This window comes from Centropristis striata, chromosome 9 (genome assembly GCF_030273125.1).
Source record: "Centropristis striata isolate RG_2023a ecotype Rhode Island chromosome 9, C.striata_1.0, whole genome shotgun sequence".
Lineage (NCBI taxonomy): Eukaryota > Metazoa > Chordata > Actinopteri > Perciformes > Serranidae > Centropristis > Centropristis striata.
Window position 1 is genome coordinate 24,626,678 of NC_081525.1, and position 17,199 is coordinate 24,643,876.

The window sequence follows — 17,199 nt, forward strand, 5'->3', positions numbered from 1 at the left end:
TTGTCTAAGCTGAGTCATTCGTGGCTTTCCATTTGCGCCCTGGAGGGCAGAATTTAATGTTTTTTACAGGATGTGATTAGTACGAACAGTTTATTTTTGGAGAAATCTTAAACTTAAACTGTCGGAAATTTCAAAATCTAATGATAATTTCTGTTTTCAGTTGTTGGCAGTGATGAATGATGTCATTTTTAAGATTAAAACAACACAAAAAATGTGTCCAGCACTTAACAATAGGACACAACAGTTTTAATTTCAGTAAAGTGCATGAAGAACCTTCATCTTTACGTGACCCACTGTGTTTATGGTCTTTATCATTACTGTTGACTGTTGCTCATGTATCTGTGTCTTTCTGTCTGCCGGCGGTGTCCCAGGCTCAGGGACTCTGTGTGCCAGCTGGCAGTGCCTGGAGGTCCCCCGCGGCCCTCCACCCAGCCTGGCTGTTCAGTTTGTGGGCTCAGGGGCCTCGCTGTCAGGCATGGACGTGGAGCTGGTGGGCAGTCGGTACCGCATGTCACTGGTCAAGAAGAGATTCGCCACAGGTGACACTAACTCACACACTATTAAATAATTAAACACGTATAATATCTAATATAAAGCAAAAAATGCAAACATTTTGTCTCCAGCTCCTAAAATGTCAGGATTTTGTACTTTTTTCAGGTTTATGTGATTTTACATTGAATATTGATTAGGATTTAGGTGTGTCTGCAGGGTTTTAAAAAGTATTAAAATTTGATTTGAGATGCTTAGTCATAGTCAGGCACTAAGTATTCATTTCTCAAACACCATTTTCCAAAGTGTTTCAGATTTTCTTGGTATACTATACGGCTTTGAACATACTATACTATTACCATTATCATAGTACTTTTCAACATCAGTCTTGGACAAACTACACTGACTTTCTTCAACATACTATAATATGGCAGGGTTTATTTTACACTATTAACGTGATCAATGTGCTATTCTGCAGTGTTTTTAGGCATTTTTGGGCAAACAACTGTATGACAATTTTTCAATTTTAAAATGCCTAAAAATGCTTAAAATTGGTCAATGATAGTCTGTTGATGCATATTGGAGCATACTATGCTCAGAAATTACAGAAAAACACCATATTATGCAAATTCCAAAAACTGAAAAAGAAGTTGTAGTATAGTACGTTGATTTCTGTTAAAAATTGTCAAATGTAAAAATGCCTAAAAATGGGTCAATTGTAGTCTGTTGATGCATATTAGATCATAATATGGCTAGAAATTACAGAGAAAAAAAAATGATTATGGGATGTCCAAAAATGACCCCTCAAAAAAGGCATACAATAGTATGTTGATTTTTTTTTTTCAAAAATGGTCAAATTTTAAAAAGCCTTAAAATGCTTACAAATGGTGCAATTATACTCTGTTGATAAATGTAGCAAAAAAACACCATATTATGGGATGTCCAAAATGACCAAATTTTAAAATGCCTAAATATGTTCAAAATGGGTCGATTATACTCTGTTGATACATATTAGATCATAATATGGCCAGAAATTACAGAAAAACATCATATTATGCAATGTCCAAAAACTGGGGAAAAAAGTCATACTACAGTATGGCGATTTTTGTCAAAAATGGTCAAATTGTAAAATGCTAGAAATGGCCCAATTATAGTATGTTGATACATGTAGTAGTATAGTTTGTTGGCTTCACTAAATAATTATAGTTACTGGAAGCTTTTTACCCATATTTACTGTGTCTACTGTAGGTTGACCATGAATCATATTTTTGTCTTACAGGAAAGTACATGGCTGGCTGCTCCTTGTGAATCGTGTAAAGGACCATCACTGCAGGTTCAGAGAACTTTGCACTTTTTTCCAGTTGAGAGCCAGACAGACAAGAGATGATTCGTGGTCAGACTGATAGCTCAGCCTTGAAGGACGATGTGCACTTACTTCTGACAGTGTCCTGCTGTTTTAGGACCAAGCCTTTTCTTCTTTTCCTCTAATTTAAGTTGTGTGTGTTGTTCACTCAGTCCTGCCTTTAGCAGGAGGAAAGCTCTTTTTCTATTGAATCTCCTCTGTTCTGTGTTCTGAGACTGAAAACTGAGCTAGATGTCAGAACTTTTCTTGAATTACAGAGGAAAGGAAAATGAAATTTGTCTGAAAGAGTTGCCATGGAAACTAGGATTTTTAAATTATGAAAATATTGAATGGGATAAATCTCTGAAGCAACTCAAAAGATCGAACAAGTCAATTGTAAGCAAAGATCTCCTACCAAACCTTAAAAAAATTAAATGTTTGTAAATCTGCTGTTTGTTGCAAATAGAGGTTTTGTGATGTTGGTGTTTGATAAAAAAATGAATGTGCTCAAACGTTTTGGTTTACACCAGTTTATTACACATTGTGACCAAGTACAAAATACAGCTGAACTATGCAGTTTATTACAGACCATCATCTGTCCTTAGGATAGTTAAAGTGTAGTCAAGAACAGGTTTAAAAATGCACAAAAATAAGGATTCAGTATACTTGTAAGAAGAACCAAATCTAGTTCAATAAAAAATAATCCTCCGACAAAAATCTAAAACAGCCTTACAAAACATTACAAAGTACACACAGAAATTACATTTTTCTCCAAAGCACTTGAAGGCAAATTACTGTGACAGGCACAAGTTACAAAAGCCTTAAATAACTCAAACTCAAGGATTCTTATCGCTACAACAAAATCATCGGGGGGGGAGGGGGATCAACCAAACCAATTTCAACACAAAGCTGATGTCAAAATCAAATCAGAATAGTTCATATAAATAGAAATTTCTCTTGTGACAGTTTCATAGTGGGCGCAGTAACGCCAGTAATAATTGAATTTCACACACTGAACAATTGAGATTGGAAACAAATTCATCACACACGCCAGTCTAATCGATAACACATCAAAGCATTTTCTTCTGATACAATGTGACCAACAAGGTACAGTGTGAGGAGAGATCAGGCCACAGAGCACACACTTTCTACATCATACAAAGATATATATATATATATATATAATTTATTATGGACAAACCCCCCAAATAACGCACTGTATTTTTCTATATTTTTTTAATCTAATCCATACGGAACATAAGACTTTAATCTGTAACAGCATGAGGTCAAAGTATCTGAAGTCGGGGAGCGTGTGCCGGCTCAGATGCCAACGAGATCCTCTTTCTGTCTAAGAGTTTTGGTTTTACAGGTCCGTCGCTCTAATGTGTATTGACTGATCTTGCTTGGATGAAATGTACAATTTTTTTTAAAATCAGAAAATGAGGCTCAATGAGACATAACAGTTTCCAGTTGAACATCCCATCTCCATTTAGTCGATTACTCTGGATTTATTGCTGCGGCAGCTGAGTGAACCGCCACAGGCACACGAGTCGCTGAATTACAGAATGTATCCGTACAGCTCACAGAGGAGCGATCACAGGATTGAAACCATTTGTTGAGAACTATATACATGAAAGGAAACAGGAGTGGGAGACACAAACAGTGGCTACATTTTTCTTTAATACTTGCCTCGTGCCATCTGAGCCGCACAGCATAGAAATCTATTGAGGTAAACATCTTACACAGCCAAGGTAACGTACTCTTTCCCTGGCTGCGGTGAGACTATGAGGCTGGTGGGAACGACTGAAGGAAAGGTCCTTTGGGTCATTAGGTTGCATGTTGTTGTTTACTTTTATTGTTGTGTGTTTGCTGCGAGCTGCAGCAGAGGCAACAAGGAGTATACACACCTACACCTAATAATCAATGTTAAAGGTGCTTTGAATGTCTGAGGTTTGGAGACGATACATTCATACTGCGGTAGAGGCACAGCTGAGGGACAGATAGACATCTGTAGTGGTGGTTTCAAGGTTAGCGATCTAAGGCACTCAAATGACACTATGGCACAGCTAGTTAAGAAAAAGAAGGGAAGAATCACAAACACCACACACCACCACTCAATGTTACACATCCAATAAAAAGGTACTGCACAAAGTCATTCACAGTTGCAACAAAAACGGAAATTAAATCAGACCTGTGTTACACCCCTGTGAGTAAAAAAACAAAACAAAAAGAGACGCAAGTTTCCTGGGAGAAAGATCACCGTCCTTACAAACGCTAATGAGGGGGGGACTGACATTGCTACTTTCTTCTCTATGTACATTGCACACGCTGACTGCAGGAGGACGCAGTGTGCTCGGCCCAAAAAAGCTGCTGCATCCCAAAGGGCCACTTTAGGGTCACCCTTACAGAGAGAGATGCTGGTCCTTGGCTTTCAGTCCGGCCCGTTTCATCACTGGACTCACATCTCCTGCAAAGGGTGGCTCATTTCAATCCTCTCCCTCTTTACAGCTGGTTCACTCGGCCCTCTGGACGCATCAGCATCACTGCCCAGGTCACTCATGTCATCAGAGAAGGACGCGTCTATTGACACAGGGAGAGAGAGGGGACTGTTAGAGTTTACTTTGATATCAGCAGTGACCCAAAACCCAGACACTGTATGCAGACATACCTAGGACATTTTTTATGTTTTGGGTTTTTTGATATATACTATGAAATTCTGTAAATAATGAAGGCTTACCTTTTTCCATTAGTGACGGCATCATAGAGGTCAGGTCACTGAACTGTGATTTAAGAAATTAGAGAGTATTAGCCCACACAATGTCAGTGTTTTGAGCAAACTGAGCAGTTGTAAATATCTTCTTTCTTACCTCTCCCATGACAGCAATAGGAGTTTCTCCGGTGGCCTGAGCCACACGGTGTTCCACCAGGTAAAACATGTACTCATCATACAGCAGGCGAATCAGGTGGAAAGAGCCAAAACTGGCTGCACTACGCAGGGTCAGGTCTCTGATCACCATGGAGCTACAGAAAGGAAAAGAAAAAAAATCATATAATGCCATTTGTAGTTATTTTAAGGAATTTAAAGTGTACACAGTCTTGTGTACTGCTTCCCCCTCACACCTGTAGAAGGACCATTTGAGCAGGAACTGGCGTGCAGCTTTGGGGAAGCTGGGGCTGCCCTGGTGAGGCTTCAGGACCTGAGAGACCACGTTGTCGAGCCAGGTAGCCCACTGGTCCAGAGAGCTCTGCTGCTGCAGGGTGACCTTAAAGTCCTGCTCCAGACGCTGAACCACGCTCTCGTCACACTGACACACCCAGGACGCCTGCTCCTGTTAGACACAACAAACACACCCAACCACAGTGAGCAAGACACACACGACATGTCGACACGAGTTAACAGTCTGCCCCATCTGACATTTTGAAGTCTTGAAGAAACAGGGAAGCTGTCAGACATGTTTACCTGGACGTTGGCAAAGTCCACTCGGTTGAGGTCAGAGAGCATCTGGTTGATCTGGGAGGTGTTCTGGAGGACGGCACGGGCCGCCTGGGCCAGGTGGTTCAGACTAGTGTAACGTCTCAGCGTCTGGGCAAACGCACTGACCACCGCCACCTACATCACAGAACCACACAGTCCATCAACACCCTCAGATATCATGTTACTATGTTTTTATTTGTTATTATTATACCCAAATTATGTCAAACAGAGTGGAGTAGTTTGTTGTGATGGTTTTTAATCGACCTCTTTGTACAATTGTGTGAAGTTCAAATGTGTGTTGCAAAATGTTTACAGTATGTGCAGCACAAAAACCAAAAGCAGTTTTGCCGAATTAAGTATTTGCATGTGGGACTTCAAGCATTACTACTTGTGGAGTAATTACTAAAGGACCAAGTTACTAAGTTATATATGATGGCAAGTTACCATCAAGGGCTTTATAATAAATAAAAGCAAAACAAAACAAGTAAAACTAGAATATAAGACAAAACAGAGGATATGTTAAGACTTCTGGCACTGTCATGTTTGTTGTGTGACCAGATAGTGCAACAATTCATAAATTTAAAAGATTTACTCATATTCCAGTCAGAAATTAACATTGTGTTAGCATGATGCTATATCTTCCACCTACATGAACATAAACAATGTGTAATGCAGAGATGCAATCACTAGATGTGGCAGGGACTGGGCACAGTAACACATGTCACTCATAGATCACAAAGCAGTCACATGAGATGATTACAGGTGACTGTAAAGACTGGAGGTGTGAGGAGATTTGCTTGTTACCTTTGTGCGGATAATCTCTTGAGGAAAATTAGTCATGGCGTTGGTGAGCCAGCCCTCCAGACTCTTGGCAAAGTTACGGATCGCTTGAGTTAGAGTGCCTGAAGAAACAGAACAGCCTGGATTACAAACTGACAAAATCCCATGGTATCCTTAAAACTTTATTAAACACCTAATCATTTGTAATTTGTAATCATTAATTTAATGGCAGGGCTGATAGGTGAATATTTGACTGTTGTTACCATGGCATTAATATATACATGCCCAACACTGGACTTTAATTGCATAAAAAGTAAAATAAGAAATAAGATATTGTTCTATGCTTAGGCCACCTTGTTACTTTTATTTGCACTGAAACTTTAAATGAGGTCAATAAAAATCTTGGCTAATGTGTTAACAAGTCACTGTTGACTCATACAAAAGAGGTGAAAAAACAGCCTGGACTACAAACGGACTTTACTACATTTAACTACGCACAAAGCTTCGTAAGTAAAGTTGTGGAAAAAAAGAGCCAACTGCAATATAGATCAAGAACTGTATAAACTGTAAAACTGGGTGTGGTGTCACTGTATTGTGGGTGCAAAGAGGAAATCCTGTGAGAATGAGAATTAAATTGTGCTGTTTTGGCATTACTTCATATCTATTTAAGTGAGGTGATTCCGTCGTTTTCGGACCATAGATAAACCCATCATGTGTCATTTTCTGGGGTCTAGGTGTCTCTCAATCAAAACAATAACAAAAGAAAAATGGATACTTGCAGTATGTTTCTCTCATTTAGAATTCCTTTTGACTTTTCTGTTATGGAGCCAAATTATCTGCAAAAGTCTGTTTCCTCCAAATCAAATGGACTTACTTATATAAAACACTGAATAACGCAGTTTCTTCTTAAATATCTGTTTCTCTGATTCTGTTCTGCATGCCAGCAGAGCAGCTGGAGTTAAGCTGCCACTAATGATGGTTCAGCTTGTTTCTCAAATAACTAAATGTGGCTTAAAACTGGATAAAAAAAGTAGTTTTTCTGGCAGACAACCACCATGTATGTGCAAGGGAATATGATGGCATTGACAGGTAACCAAGGGGAGCAAGTCCTTGATTACAATTACAGATTTCTCTGGTTAAAGAATTGTTGGAAACATCTGGGATAATCCAAGTACCAAAATATATAACAGGTCTTTTTGTTTAATGCAAAAATGTATCATATACTTTTAAAATCATAATGAATAAAAACATCAGTGGTACTGACTTGGGACAGGACGCAGCACATCAGGGATTAGGATCTCGACCAGAGCCTGGTAGAGGATGTGATCACAGCTCCTCATCCATAGTCTGACTGGTTCATATTTACACAGAGCCACAAGCTTCTCTCTGGGAATCACACCCTCCATGTCATCATCACTGCACACAGACGGGAGGGAAAAAAATACATACACCAAATTATAAATGCAGCTGTCTTTCAAATAAAAACTCAGCCAAACATTTGCGCTCTTCCGAGAAATATAAACTATATATACTGTGGTGATGTGAGCCACCAAGTGCTAATTTGTTGCCAGCTGCTCTCTTTGTATGTATTTATACAAATCCTGCATAATTAGCCATGTACTGTGGTTTAAACTCACCTGTTTCATAATCAATTTTTCCTTCAATATGGGTTTGTCTTCTGTGGAGTTTTTTTGTTGTTTATATATTGTTATTTTCCTGTTCTCTCTAACTCTATATTTTCTAAATGTCAGCATCAGGAAGGTGCTTTATAAATGAAGTTTACTTACTAACTTACTACTTATTTACTTAGAAACAACACAGTGGACAAAAAATTAAATAAAACAAATATGCATCCAAATTATAGTCTTTTTCCACACAACAGCAGAATCATGCCATGTCTAAACCCAAGCATAAAGTAGAACTTGAATATTTGTTTGAGGAATAAAACTAATTTCGTACACATTTTAATCCTCTACATGCGTACCCTTATTCAAACATAAGTTTCACATTATAACAATATATTGTTACAATAACAATGGGCTTACTTATAACATTATGACTTGAAACAATAAATGCCTCACTCAGAAGTCATCCTCAAGTAAACATAACACTACTTTAGAAAAAGATTTAGATCGTGGCTGGCCACGGTTTTCCATGTGGAGGCTCATTAATGCACTAAATATTTCTCAGGGAGAATGCAAAAGTACCTTTTTGTCACCTATATATTTGTCTGCTTCGTAAAAATCACACTTAATGTCATAGTAAGATGTTTGTTTTAGTGATCTGACCTATTGGGGATGGTGGTATTTTCGTCACTAGATGGCGGTGTTGAATACCAAAAGGTCTGCCAGAGTTTCTCAATGTAGTGGAACTGGAGGTTCATCACCACATCCAAAGTAGCCTGCAGGAGAGCAGCGAGCAAGGGAGGGGGAAAGAGAATGAGGGGGAGGGAGAAGAGAGGGAGGAAGGGGGGACAAAACATACAGAGCTGAACCATGGCAACCAGACACACAACAAAGTTTCTACAGGCAGGCAAGCAGCCTCTCGCTCACTCCAGGCCCTCCTGGTTAGACAATGAGCCAGCTCAAACACAGCTCCCTGCACATTAATCATCAGGAGGATCTTAAAGGCCACATTTAGGCTTCATCTGGAGCTTTTTTTTTTGATGATTTCACAGAGTATTTTTTTTAATCTTGGTTTCCTTTACAAAGCAGATTAATCTCATAGATTTATGCATGCATTCGCGTCCTTTTAGTAGCGAGGCGCTGACCTGAACTAACCCATGTGATTTCCTCTTTCCTGTTCATATGTATGAGGCTCTTAGAGAGCAGAGTAAACTGCACACAAGTGAACACTGCAAGAGCGCAAAGGAAACACTGCTGAGCTGGTGATCTAAAATGATAAACTATAGTTTCAGGGCTTGGTCAGAGGAAAAGCAGTAACCTGGTTCTAAAAAGAGAAAACTCAACACATATCAAAGTAAAACATAAAAGCCAGTGCTGCAGAAGTAGTTGAAGGCATTTACCAGAGGAAACATCAGCCTGATTCCACATGAAACAGAAGTCAAACTCTTTTGTTTTTGGTCTCAAACTGTTCAGTATATCTCTGCGTTGAGCTTCTATCAAGTACGAGCGTATGATTCACACCGTGCCCAGAGATTCTCTTCTTTCTCTATCTGGCAGGACATGCACTTGCCGCTGGATCTTGTTACACAGCAGTGTAGGCTTCAATCACATGATATGTTTTTGCTTCCTCTCCAGCCGTTGCCATGGCAACCTTGTTTACGGTTGCCCCAAGCAACAGGTCAAACACAGAACTCCAAAACAAAAAGGAGAATTCCCCATCCCCTCTAAACAAGAGCGATTTGCCTCCACAGTTTTGCGCCACACAGGAAAAACAACTTGCCTAAGAAAAAAAAAAGTGTGGAGGAGAAATAACACATGTTCACATGCACGGTCACAGACAGACGAGTGGCCTGAGGCACAGATTCCCAAATCTTGAACCTTCACATCTGTGCGTACACATGACAACTACTGTGGTTTAAAGTGTGATTTATTACTCATAAAGTATTATTAAACACCTAATCATTTGTGCTTACACATTAATTTAATGGTAGGACTGATACCTGAATATTTGGCAGTTGTTACCATGACATTAATAAATACACTTGCCTGACAGAGGATAAAAAGCCCTGCTCAAAAACTAAAGTAAAATTAGAAATACGATTTTGTTTTATGCTTACGACAACTTTTTGGTGTTGTAACTTTAAATGATGTCAATAAAACTCTTGGCTAATGTGTTAACAGGTCACTGTTGGCTCACAAAAAAAGTGAAATGCATAAACATTAAACACGCAGGGCAATGAGAGCTGTGAGAGTGACAGAAATACGCTGGCAGACAAAGACAGGAGCCCATGTGCCTGTCCACAGACAAGGCAACACAAAGGCCCAAGGGGAGGCCACCACAAAGACACCAAGATGTCCACCCAGCGCGCTGAAAGGTTAATTGGCATGTCTTGAAAGCTGCACAGAGATGAAAAGACGGCTGGAACAAAGGGAGCGTGGTGAGGCTGGACAAGGGGAGGGCAGGGATAATATGATAAAGCCAGAGCTTCGCTGCTTTAATCACAGTCTCTCTCCTGCCTGTAAAGCCCCCAAATTTTAATGTTCAATATTATTTCAACTCATTGCTAGTCTGTTTCATCCTGGAGGGTTATTCTTCTGCCTTCTCAGATTCATTGTCCTACCGAGAGAGTATGAATTAGGCCCTGCAGCGTGTGAAATGTCATTACGCAATACACTGTTTCGCCATAGCTCTTTCTTCATACGTTTTCCTAATACAGTTCTTCATAGATGTTTCTGTCAAGGACACCTGTTCACTGCTGTCATTTGCTTTCATTGTGCCTCCTGTTTCAGGATGTGTAGCTGCCTTTTTACACCACGATAGGGCTAGCACTATTCTAGGTTTTTCTTTTTGTCAAGAAATCTCATAAAAAGTACAAAACAAACAATAATAATATTTTTTGAGTGACATACTATTTACTTTTCTTTAAAATGTCCACAGTACCAGGCCAGTGTGTCTCTGCTTAAAGTAAATCTTTAAAAATAGAAAACAAATTCAGAGCTTGATCGTTTTAACCCTTGTATGACCTTTAAAATAAGCAGCTCTGATGTCCTCAGAGGGCAAAAATGTCTGTGTCAAAAATGTCATAAATTATATTACTCTCCAGTTTTTTACTACCAAATATTAATTTATTTTCCCATTTTTAACCCTTTAAATGCTAGTGTGTTTACATTATGCCACTGGTGTTTTGTATTTAAAAATTGCGCGGAATGTGTTATTATTTTCTGTATCCTAAATGCTAGGGGTAATTTGTTTTCACAGTCTAGGTTATGGCAATGATTGACAACAACATTGGTTTTGATACATTGTATGAAACACTGCAGTGCTTCATAACACAGCAGCCATAACCCTTGTGGAAGCCAGGGAAAATAGCAAGTATTGGCCCCATAGGGCAACCATGGCTCTAGATTAAAAGCATGATATGGTAGAATGCTTGATTTTATGCTGTAATGACTGTTATTTATAAATTGTGGTTTTATTGGGTTTCAGTGGGGACATTTTTGCCCTTAAGGGTCCAAGTGTCTGTATTTTGGATACAAAGTTTTTAAAGCATTATTATGGGGGCTGAAATTGAATTTTTTTTAAATAAACAAAAAAAGGGACAAAAACAAAACTCACACCCTTGCCAAAATGTATAACATATGCCTTAAATTGCAAATGCAAAAAAATTAAAAAGCTAAGTGTCCTTTAGTTTTAGGCGTTATTTGTCTTTCAGAGGTAGACCTCGGTTGCATCTCAAATTAATCTTAAGGCTCACAGCTTTCAGATGGTTTACACCACTTCAATGTGGCATCCACTGGTGACCTGTTGACCTTGTTCCATTTATATTCACACGTCAAAGTGGCGTTAGTTACAAACTTTCAATAGAGATGTACCTCGCAGTGGTCTCTGTAGAGTGTCTGCAGCTTCTTGATATCATTCATGTTGATGCGCTCAGGCAAAGGCTGGGTGCCCAAGTCAGGGGAGGGAAATGGAGGCAAGATGTGGGACGTATCTGCATAAAGCAAAAAGGTAGACAGGTGTCACTCATTTCACTCATACTGACACACAGACACAAAGGCTAATACATTCTGCAGACAGAAACTATACAAAACCGTTTGGGTAGATCATTATGTTTCAAAACAGAAACACTTATCCTATAATTGTCTCAACAGACAAAATGCCTGACATTTAATTTTATCATTGTGACAGTTATTACAGGTGTTTATAATTAATGTTTGAGTAAAGTCAACATGTAGCTAAATGTGATTCAACTCTGATTTACTTACGGAAAAAAATCATTATGAAAAATGAGATCAGAATGAGCTCAGAAGATAGAGGTACAAAGTGACTTACAAACACTTGTCTGATCTTAAGTGTCAAACATTTGTAGACAAATAGTTGTCGTGGCAACCACACAGCTCATGTCCTTACCTATGTACTGCTGGTGGTGTTGACTCTGAGCAGCCACGGACTGCTCTGGAGTGCTGTTACAGTGCTGTGAGCTCCCACACAGGCTGTCAGACATACCGTCCACCTTCTGTAGAGGTTTGAACCTACACACACAGTAGAAGACGGGACATTTATGTTAGGTCTTTAAGGGTGAGGGAAGCAGGAATAAGTAAAAATGTACCGTATGTGCCACTGAGTTTTCATTCCAATTAAAAACCTGCAAGATAACTCCCAGGTAAGCACACCTTCAACAAAAGCTATTTACTGAAATATCAACGGGGAGTGTTAAACCAAAAAATAACATCTGCAAATGGTTTGTGTTGTTATTCTGGTTTACTAATATTATTATACCCACAGGGGTAAAATGTTTTGCCTATGAGATGCGTTTGCCTCAGTTGGTGGGTGTGTCTGGTGTGAAAAGTGATACCGACTGTACATAGTTAAAACACAACACAGCAGTGACATACACACACACACACACACACACACACATTACAGAAAGTACTGTAGAGAAAATTAAATCAGACTCAAAACCAATTTTCCACCGCCTACTCTGATTGAAAGTTTAAAGTCTGTTATACCTCTGAGACAACATGTGGTCAGTAGAGTGCTTTGTTGTACCTCTAGCCACATCTTACAGTGATGTCATGGTGTACTGACACACCCTGGAGTACACTTTTGCATCACTGCAGCAAGGTAAGAAGTTAAACCGATGAGGTCAGCAAAGGCAAACATTTTTTAGCTACTCTTTATACATACGTGAAAACCTTTGTTGCCAATGTTCTATGAGAATGCATGCTTTCACACACCAGTAGTGTAAGGAATGAACAAAACAAAAATGCAAAATAATATAATGCAAATTTGCAACTGTTGCTCCTTTGACCGTTAACAGCATGTGGCTGATGTAAGTTGTTGTATAGTCTCAAGCTACTGTAGGCTTTTTATTTTATTTTTTTCTTAACAGTTTTCAAGTTTCCTTTTCCCGTGCACGCCATGTTTACCTTTTAGCGTTGTGAAGGCTAAAAAAAAAGTAAATATCTTGTAACCATTTGGTCATAACCATAAGTTATATATATATTAGGGGTGCACCGATCGATCTGCACCAATTTCCTTAATTTTGCTTATCTGCCTTGATAATAACCCCCCACCGGCAAAGCAGTTCTCCCCACTTTGTTGCTAAATTTAGCAACTTTTCAGAACCTCTAAGCAACTATTTTTCAAGAAAGTGACTGGAGACAAATCCAGCCACTCCTTCTTAATATTCTTAACGAGCCGGAGGCCGGCTTGTTAAGAGTCGCCGTTAGCGGCAGTTAGCTCTGTAGCAGTACAGTGTGTATGTGTTGCTGCTGCTGCTGCTGCTGCTGCTGCTGCAGGAGGTGTTCACTTAGCGATCTCTGATTGTTTACAACAAGCACCGGACACTATGTGCACAGTAAGTGATGCTGTTAATTCACAATCACTATGTTTATGATCAGCGGAGACTCTGTGCATAATTAGCCATGCTACTTTCAGCTGCTGACACTGTGCACAGTTAGCGACAGCGAAAACCATACGTCACCTCCGGAGTCTCTAAATCCCTCTGGGGGCTAATTTGTCCTGCCGAGGAAAACACCCTCTCCTCTGTTTGTTTCTTCTTCTACAGCTTGACATCTAGCCAGTAATACAACTTTTTTTTCTTCCAGATATGATGAACTATTAAATTTTTTATGATTTAATGACTATTCAAATATTCGAAAATCGATGCCCATCCCTAGTTAGGGCCACAGGGCAATCGCACCGAGCACTGTTGTTATACTGTGGATTTTTTCTTCTTCCTCTTCCGGACACATTTTCGTCCTGCTACTAGTCCTGCAACTTGAAGAGGAACTATATATCAAAATGTGCGGTTTGATCAGGATCGGTGTGCTATTACTTTTCTCTACGGAATACGATTTTTTTGCGACATAAGTTACGAAAAACTGCCCAAAATTTTGCATTGAAGTGAATGTGACAGGGAAAAGAACAATATTTGGAGATTTTCAAACGTCTACTTCCCTGGCATAATTTCACCCAGAGACTCCATTTAAACTTTAAACAGTAGACACAAGTCTTGTGTATTGGTGTATTAATCTATGTTTGGATAGGTCATACAGTTTTTTATCAATCCCTGTTCAATGACCATGATCGTTTTTGGAGAAATTCTGAGATTATAATGGGTGTTTATTGCATGAAATGTTCGTGTCACACTGTGTGACATCATCGCCAGAGTGTAGACGGAGAGAAAAAAATGGTCAAAAAATAAATTTGAAAACTGCGCTCCAGGCCGCAAATTCCACTCTACAGAAATAATTTATACATAGAAACGTAGGAATATTTGTCTTCCCACTCACAATCATCTAGTAAAGCTGTCAGAGTTATAGTTTGGGCGTAGGACGCACGTTATTGTTTTTTAATAAAATAAGATTCAAACATTGAAGGTGTATGCTGCGAGTTATAAAAAAATCGGTATCGGCCAAAATCGATATTGGCAGATTCAAAATCGGTGATCGGCCAGAAAATTGCAGTCGGTGCACCCCTAATATATATACATATATATAATGTAGCCTTTTTAAAGAAGAATTTTAAAATGTGACAGTTGTTAGAACATAAAACAAAGTCTTTGATCTTAGAAATCAAGACTCAATTGTTAGAGTCTAACAATGGCATAGCCTTCAGTGCTGAAAATAAATAAATAAATAATGTTACGTAATCGTGACCTTAAAATTGTAAGTCTAATCAAATCATACATTTGGAGAATTGTGACACCTTTACTGATGGTAGCAATGAGTCATTGAATTGACTTGTGTTTCCATAACAAAAAACACGAATACATTGTGGCAGCAAAGAAAGTAGGCCTGTTGAGGAAAAACATTCATACAAACAATAGCAAGAAAATAAAATGAAAAGGGCAAAGAACTTGTAGAGGAAATAGATAAAGATAAAGCGCCCAGTAATGGTGAAGACAGTGAGGCAGCTGTCAAGGGGTAAATGGCATGCAAAATATTGTCATGGGACAAAATAACTAACAACATGGCTGAATGGAAAATTGCTTTAAGTTGTGAGAATTGTGACAAAGGAAAAAAATAGTTAAAAATTGCAGACAGAGAGAGAGTGCTGACCTCTGTTTCTGGTGGACAGGCTGCTGCCTCATGGCCATGTACTGGGTGTCTTCCTGCAACCGGTTCAGCGGTGAGTCTGGCTTCACCCGGATGCCATAGTAATGATACTTAGAGTTGCCTCTGGTAGATTCATGAGAGAAAAGCCAGAAACCAGTGAGGAGGAGAAGCCTTGCCATCAGTGTAATCACTATCATTATCCTCTTCCATCAGCTAGTCTCCGATGCCTATAAGCATCGTCATACTCGTCACATCTATAATGATTACAAGATTACGGTTATCAGCATCTTCAGTAGAGAAAAAACAAGCTGTTCCTGTTTGTACCTTGTGCCGAGGCGGCGGGTTCTAAGGCCCATGAAGACCGAGCGGATGAGCTTGCCGAAGGAGGCTGCGTTGACCGGATCCAGTTTCTGTTCCTGACAGTGCCTTAAGTAATGGTTATACAGGGAGCACCGGGGCAGGCTCACTCCCTCCGCTGTCTCGTAGTTGTCCAGCAGCCACTGCAGCTAAAAACACAGAAGAAGACACAGTTGAACAATCAATGAGCCTAAGTGAACAAACTCTTCTCTGTGATTGTTACCTGGCCAGAAATGAAGAGGAGCAGTGCATCTTATTAGCACATCAAAAGACAGATAACACACACACACACACACACACACACACATAACCACCTCTTTTACAAAGAGACCATTGCACTTTCGCTGTAGCGATGCTGAGGCTTTTATATTCTTGACTGAAGCAGTAAGTGACTACAGCATAAGGAATGGCTGATTGAGTGAACACTCAAACATCTGAAGTGCTATTCATCTCCAAGAATTTCAATATTGTGGAGGACAAAGTCATAGCTATGTCTTTGACAGCACAGTCCTAAAGAGTTTGAAGCCCAAATTAGACATTTTCAAATCAGAGCTAAAGCAGATACTTCAGAAACTAATGATTGTGAGATTGCATCTTAGGGTTAAAAGTTGGCATGTAGGATAAGAAATTGAAACAACAAATGCCCTAAGTGAGTAATGGATGGGAATACTACATGAATATTATTTAAATTTCATTATAATTGACTGACAGCCTATACACCAATCCAGTACTGATATCGGGCTAATACTGACTCAAACAGCTGGATTGGGTATCGGTAAGGGCTCAGATGAAAAAAAAATGAGTGGCCAACAACAGATGTGATTTAAGGCAATGCAATGGTGGGATAAGCCCTACTCATGGCAGTTCAAGAAAGGTTTCTTGAACTGTCATAGGCTAAGAATTCAGAATCATCCATATGCATCAAATCCATTTTTTGTGCACATTTTTTCGCCTATACATACATTTATTTACATTGCATTGTGTGTGTTCTTATTGTGCAAATAAAGCTTTTTTCAAAGCGTTCTCATTTGTTAGATGACATTTCTTGGTGCAAGCTAATTTTCAGGCAATTTTTAAGAAATTCTGCTATTAAAAAGTCATGGGGACATGTCCCCTGCATCACCAGTATAAATGACACCTATGGTAATTGGTGACAATTCAACTCAATCCTATGTTTATATACTATATTAATTACATACTAGAATTTTAATACCCGTTTAAGGTTTAATACATTTCTTCCTGCATTTTAAAGGTTTACACTTAAATTGTAATTCCTGTTAATTGTGACGATTTTTTTCCGTTGCTGGTGCACAATTTGATATTTTAATATCAATTAATAATTCAGTACATTTATTTCTATGTAATTATTTGTTACATTTTGTCTGATAAAGTAATGATGATGTCGCCTTACACATGAAAGAATGTTCCTAGTCAGCACCTTAATAATAAACACTGGTGCCTGCCCAAACCCAAAGCCCAGGTGTTACTATTGGTTTGAGGACTAAAAAAAAAAAGTGTCGGTGCATCCCTGCTACCAACAAAAGGAAAAGTTATACTGCAATAAACTT

The 17,199-nt window shown here is 39.1% G+C and overlaps 2 protein-coding genes across 4 annotated transcripts in view; one reads left to right on the forward strand and one right to left on the reverse strand.

The window, feature by feature from the left end:
- Nucleotides 1–2,343, forward strand: part of fcho1 (FCH and mu domain containing endocytic adaptor 1) — an 88,117-nt gene extending 85,774 nt beyond the window's left edge. The window contains exons 26-27 of the mRNA XM_059340501.1: nucleotides 372–539; nucleotides 1,769–2,343. Coding sequence (XP_059196484.1) covers nucleotides 372–539; nucleotides 1,769–1,797 — 197 coding nt within the window. The 3' untranslated portion in view covers nucleotides 1,798–2,343. The remainder of the gene's footprint in view (nucleotides 1–371; nucleotides 540–1,768) is intronic.
- Nucleotides 2,344–3,491: 1,148 nt separating this feature from the next.
- The window catches only part of rfx2 (regulatory factor X, 2 (influences HLA class II expression)), a 29,797-nt gene continuing 16,089 nt past the window's right edge, over nucleotides 3,492–17,199 (reverse strand). For all 3 annotated transcript variants that reach the window (XM_059340502.1, XM_059340504.1, XM_059340503.1), the window contains 12 exons: nucleotides 15,599–15,780; nucleotides 15,278–15,397; nucleotides 12,123–12,244; nucleotides 11,585–11,703; nucleotides 8,375–8,487; nucleotides 7,351–7,502; nucleotides 6,111–6,208; nucleotides 5,292–5,441; nucleotides 4,952–5,160; nucleotides 4,699–4,852; nucleotides 4,569–4,611; nucleotides 3,492–4,411 (listed from right to left, as the gene is read on the reverse strand). In XM_059340502.1, coding sequence (XP_059196485.1) covers nucleotides 4,290–4,411; nucleotides 4,569–4,611; nucleotides 4,699–4,852; nucleotides 4,952–5,160; nucleotides 5,292–5,441; nucleotides 6,111–6,208; nucleotides 7,351–7,502; nucleotides 8,375–8,487; nucleotides 11,585–11,703; nucleotides 12,123–12,244; nucleotides 15,278–15,397; nucleotides 15,599–15,780 — 1,584 coding nt within the window. In that variant the 3' untranslated portion in view covers nucleotides 3,492–4,289. The remainder of the gene's footprint in view (nucleotides 4,412–4,568; nucleotides 4,612–4,698; nucleotides 4,853–4,951; nucleotides 5,161–5,291; nucleotides 5,442–6,110; nucleotides 6,209–7,350; nucleotides 7,503–8,374; nucleotides 8,488–11,584; nucleotides 11,704–12,122; nucleotides 12,245–15,277; nucleotides 15,398–15,598; nucleotides 15,781–17,199) is intronic.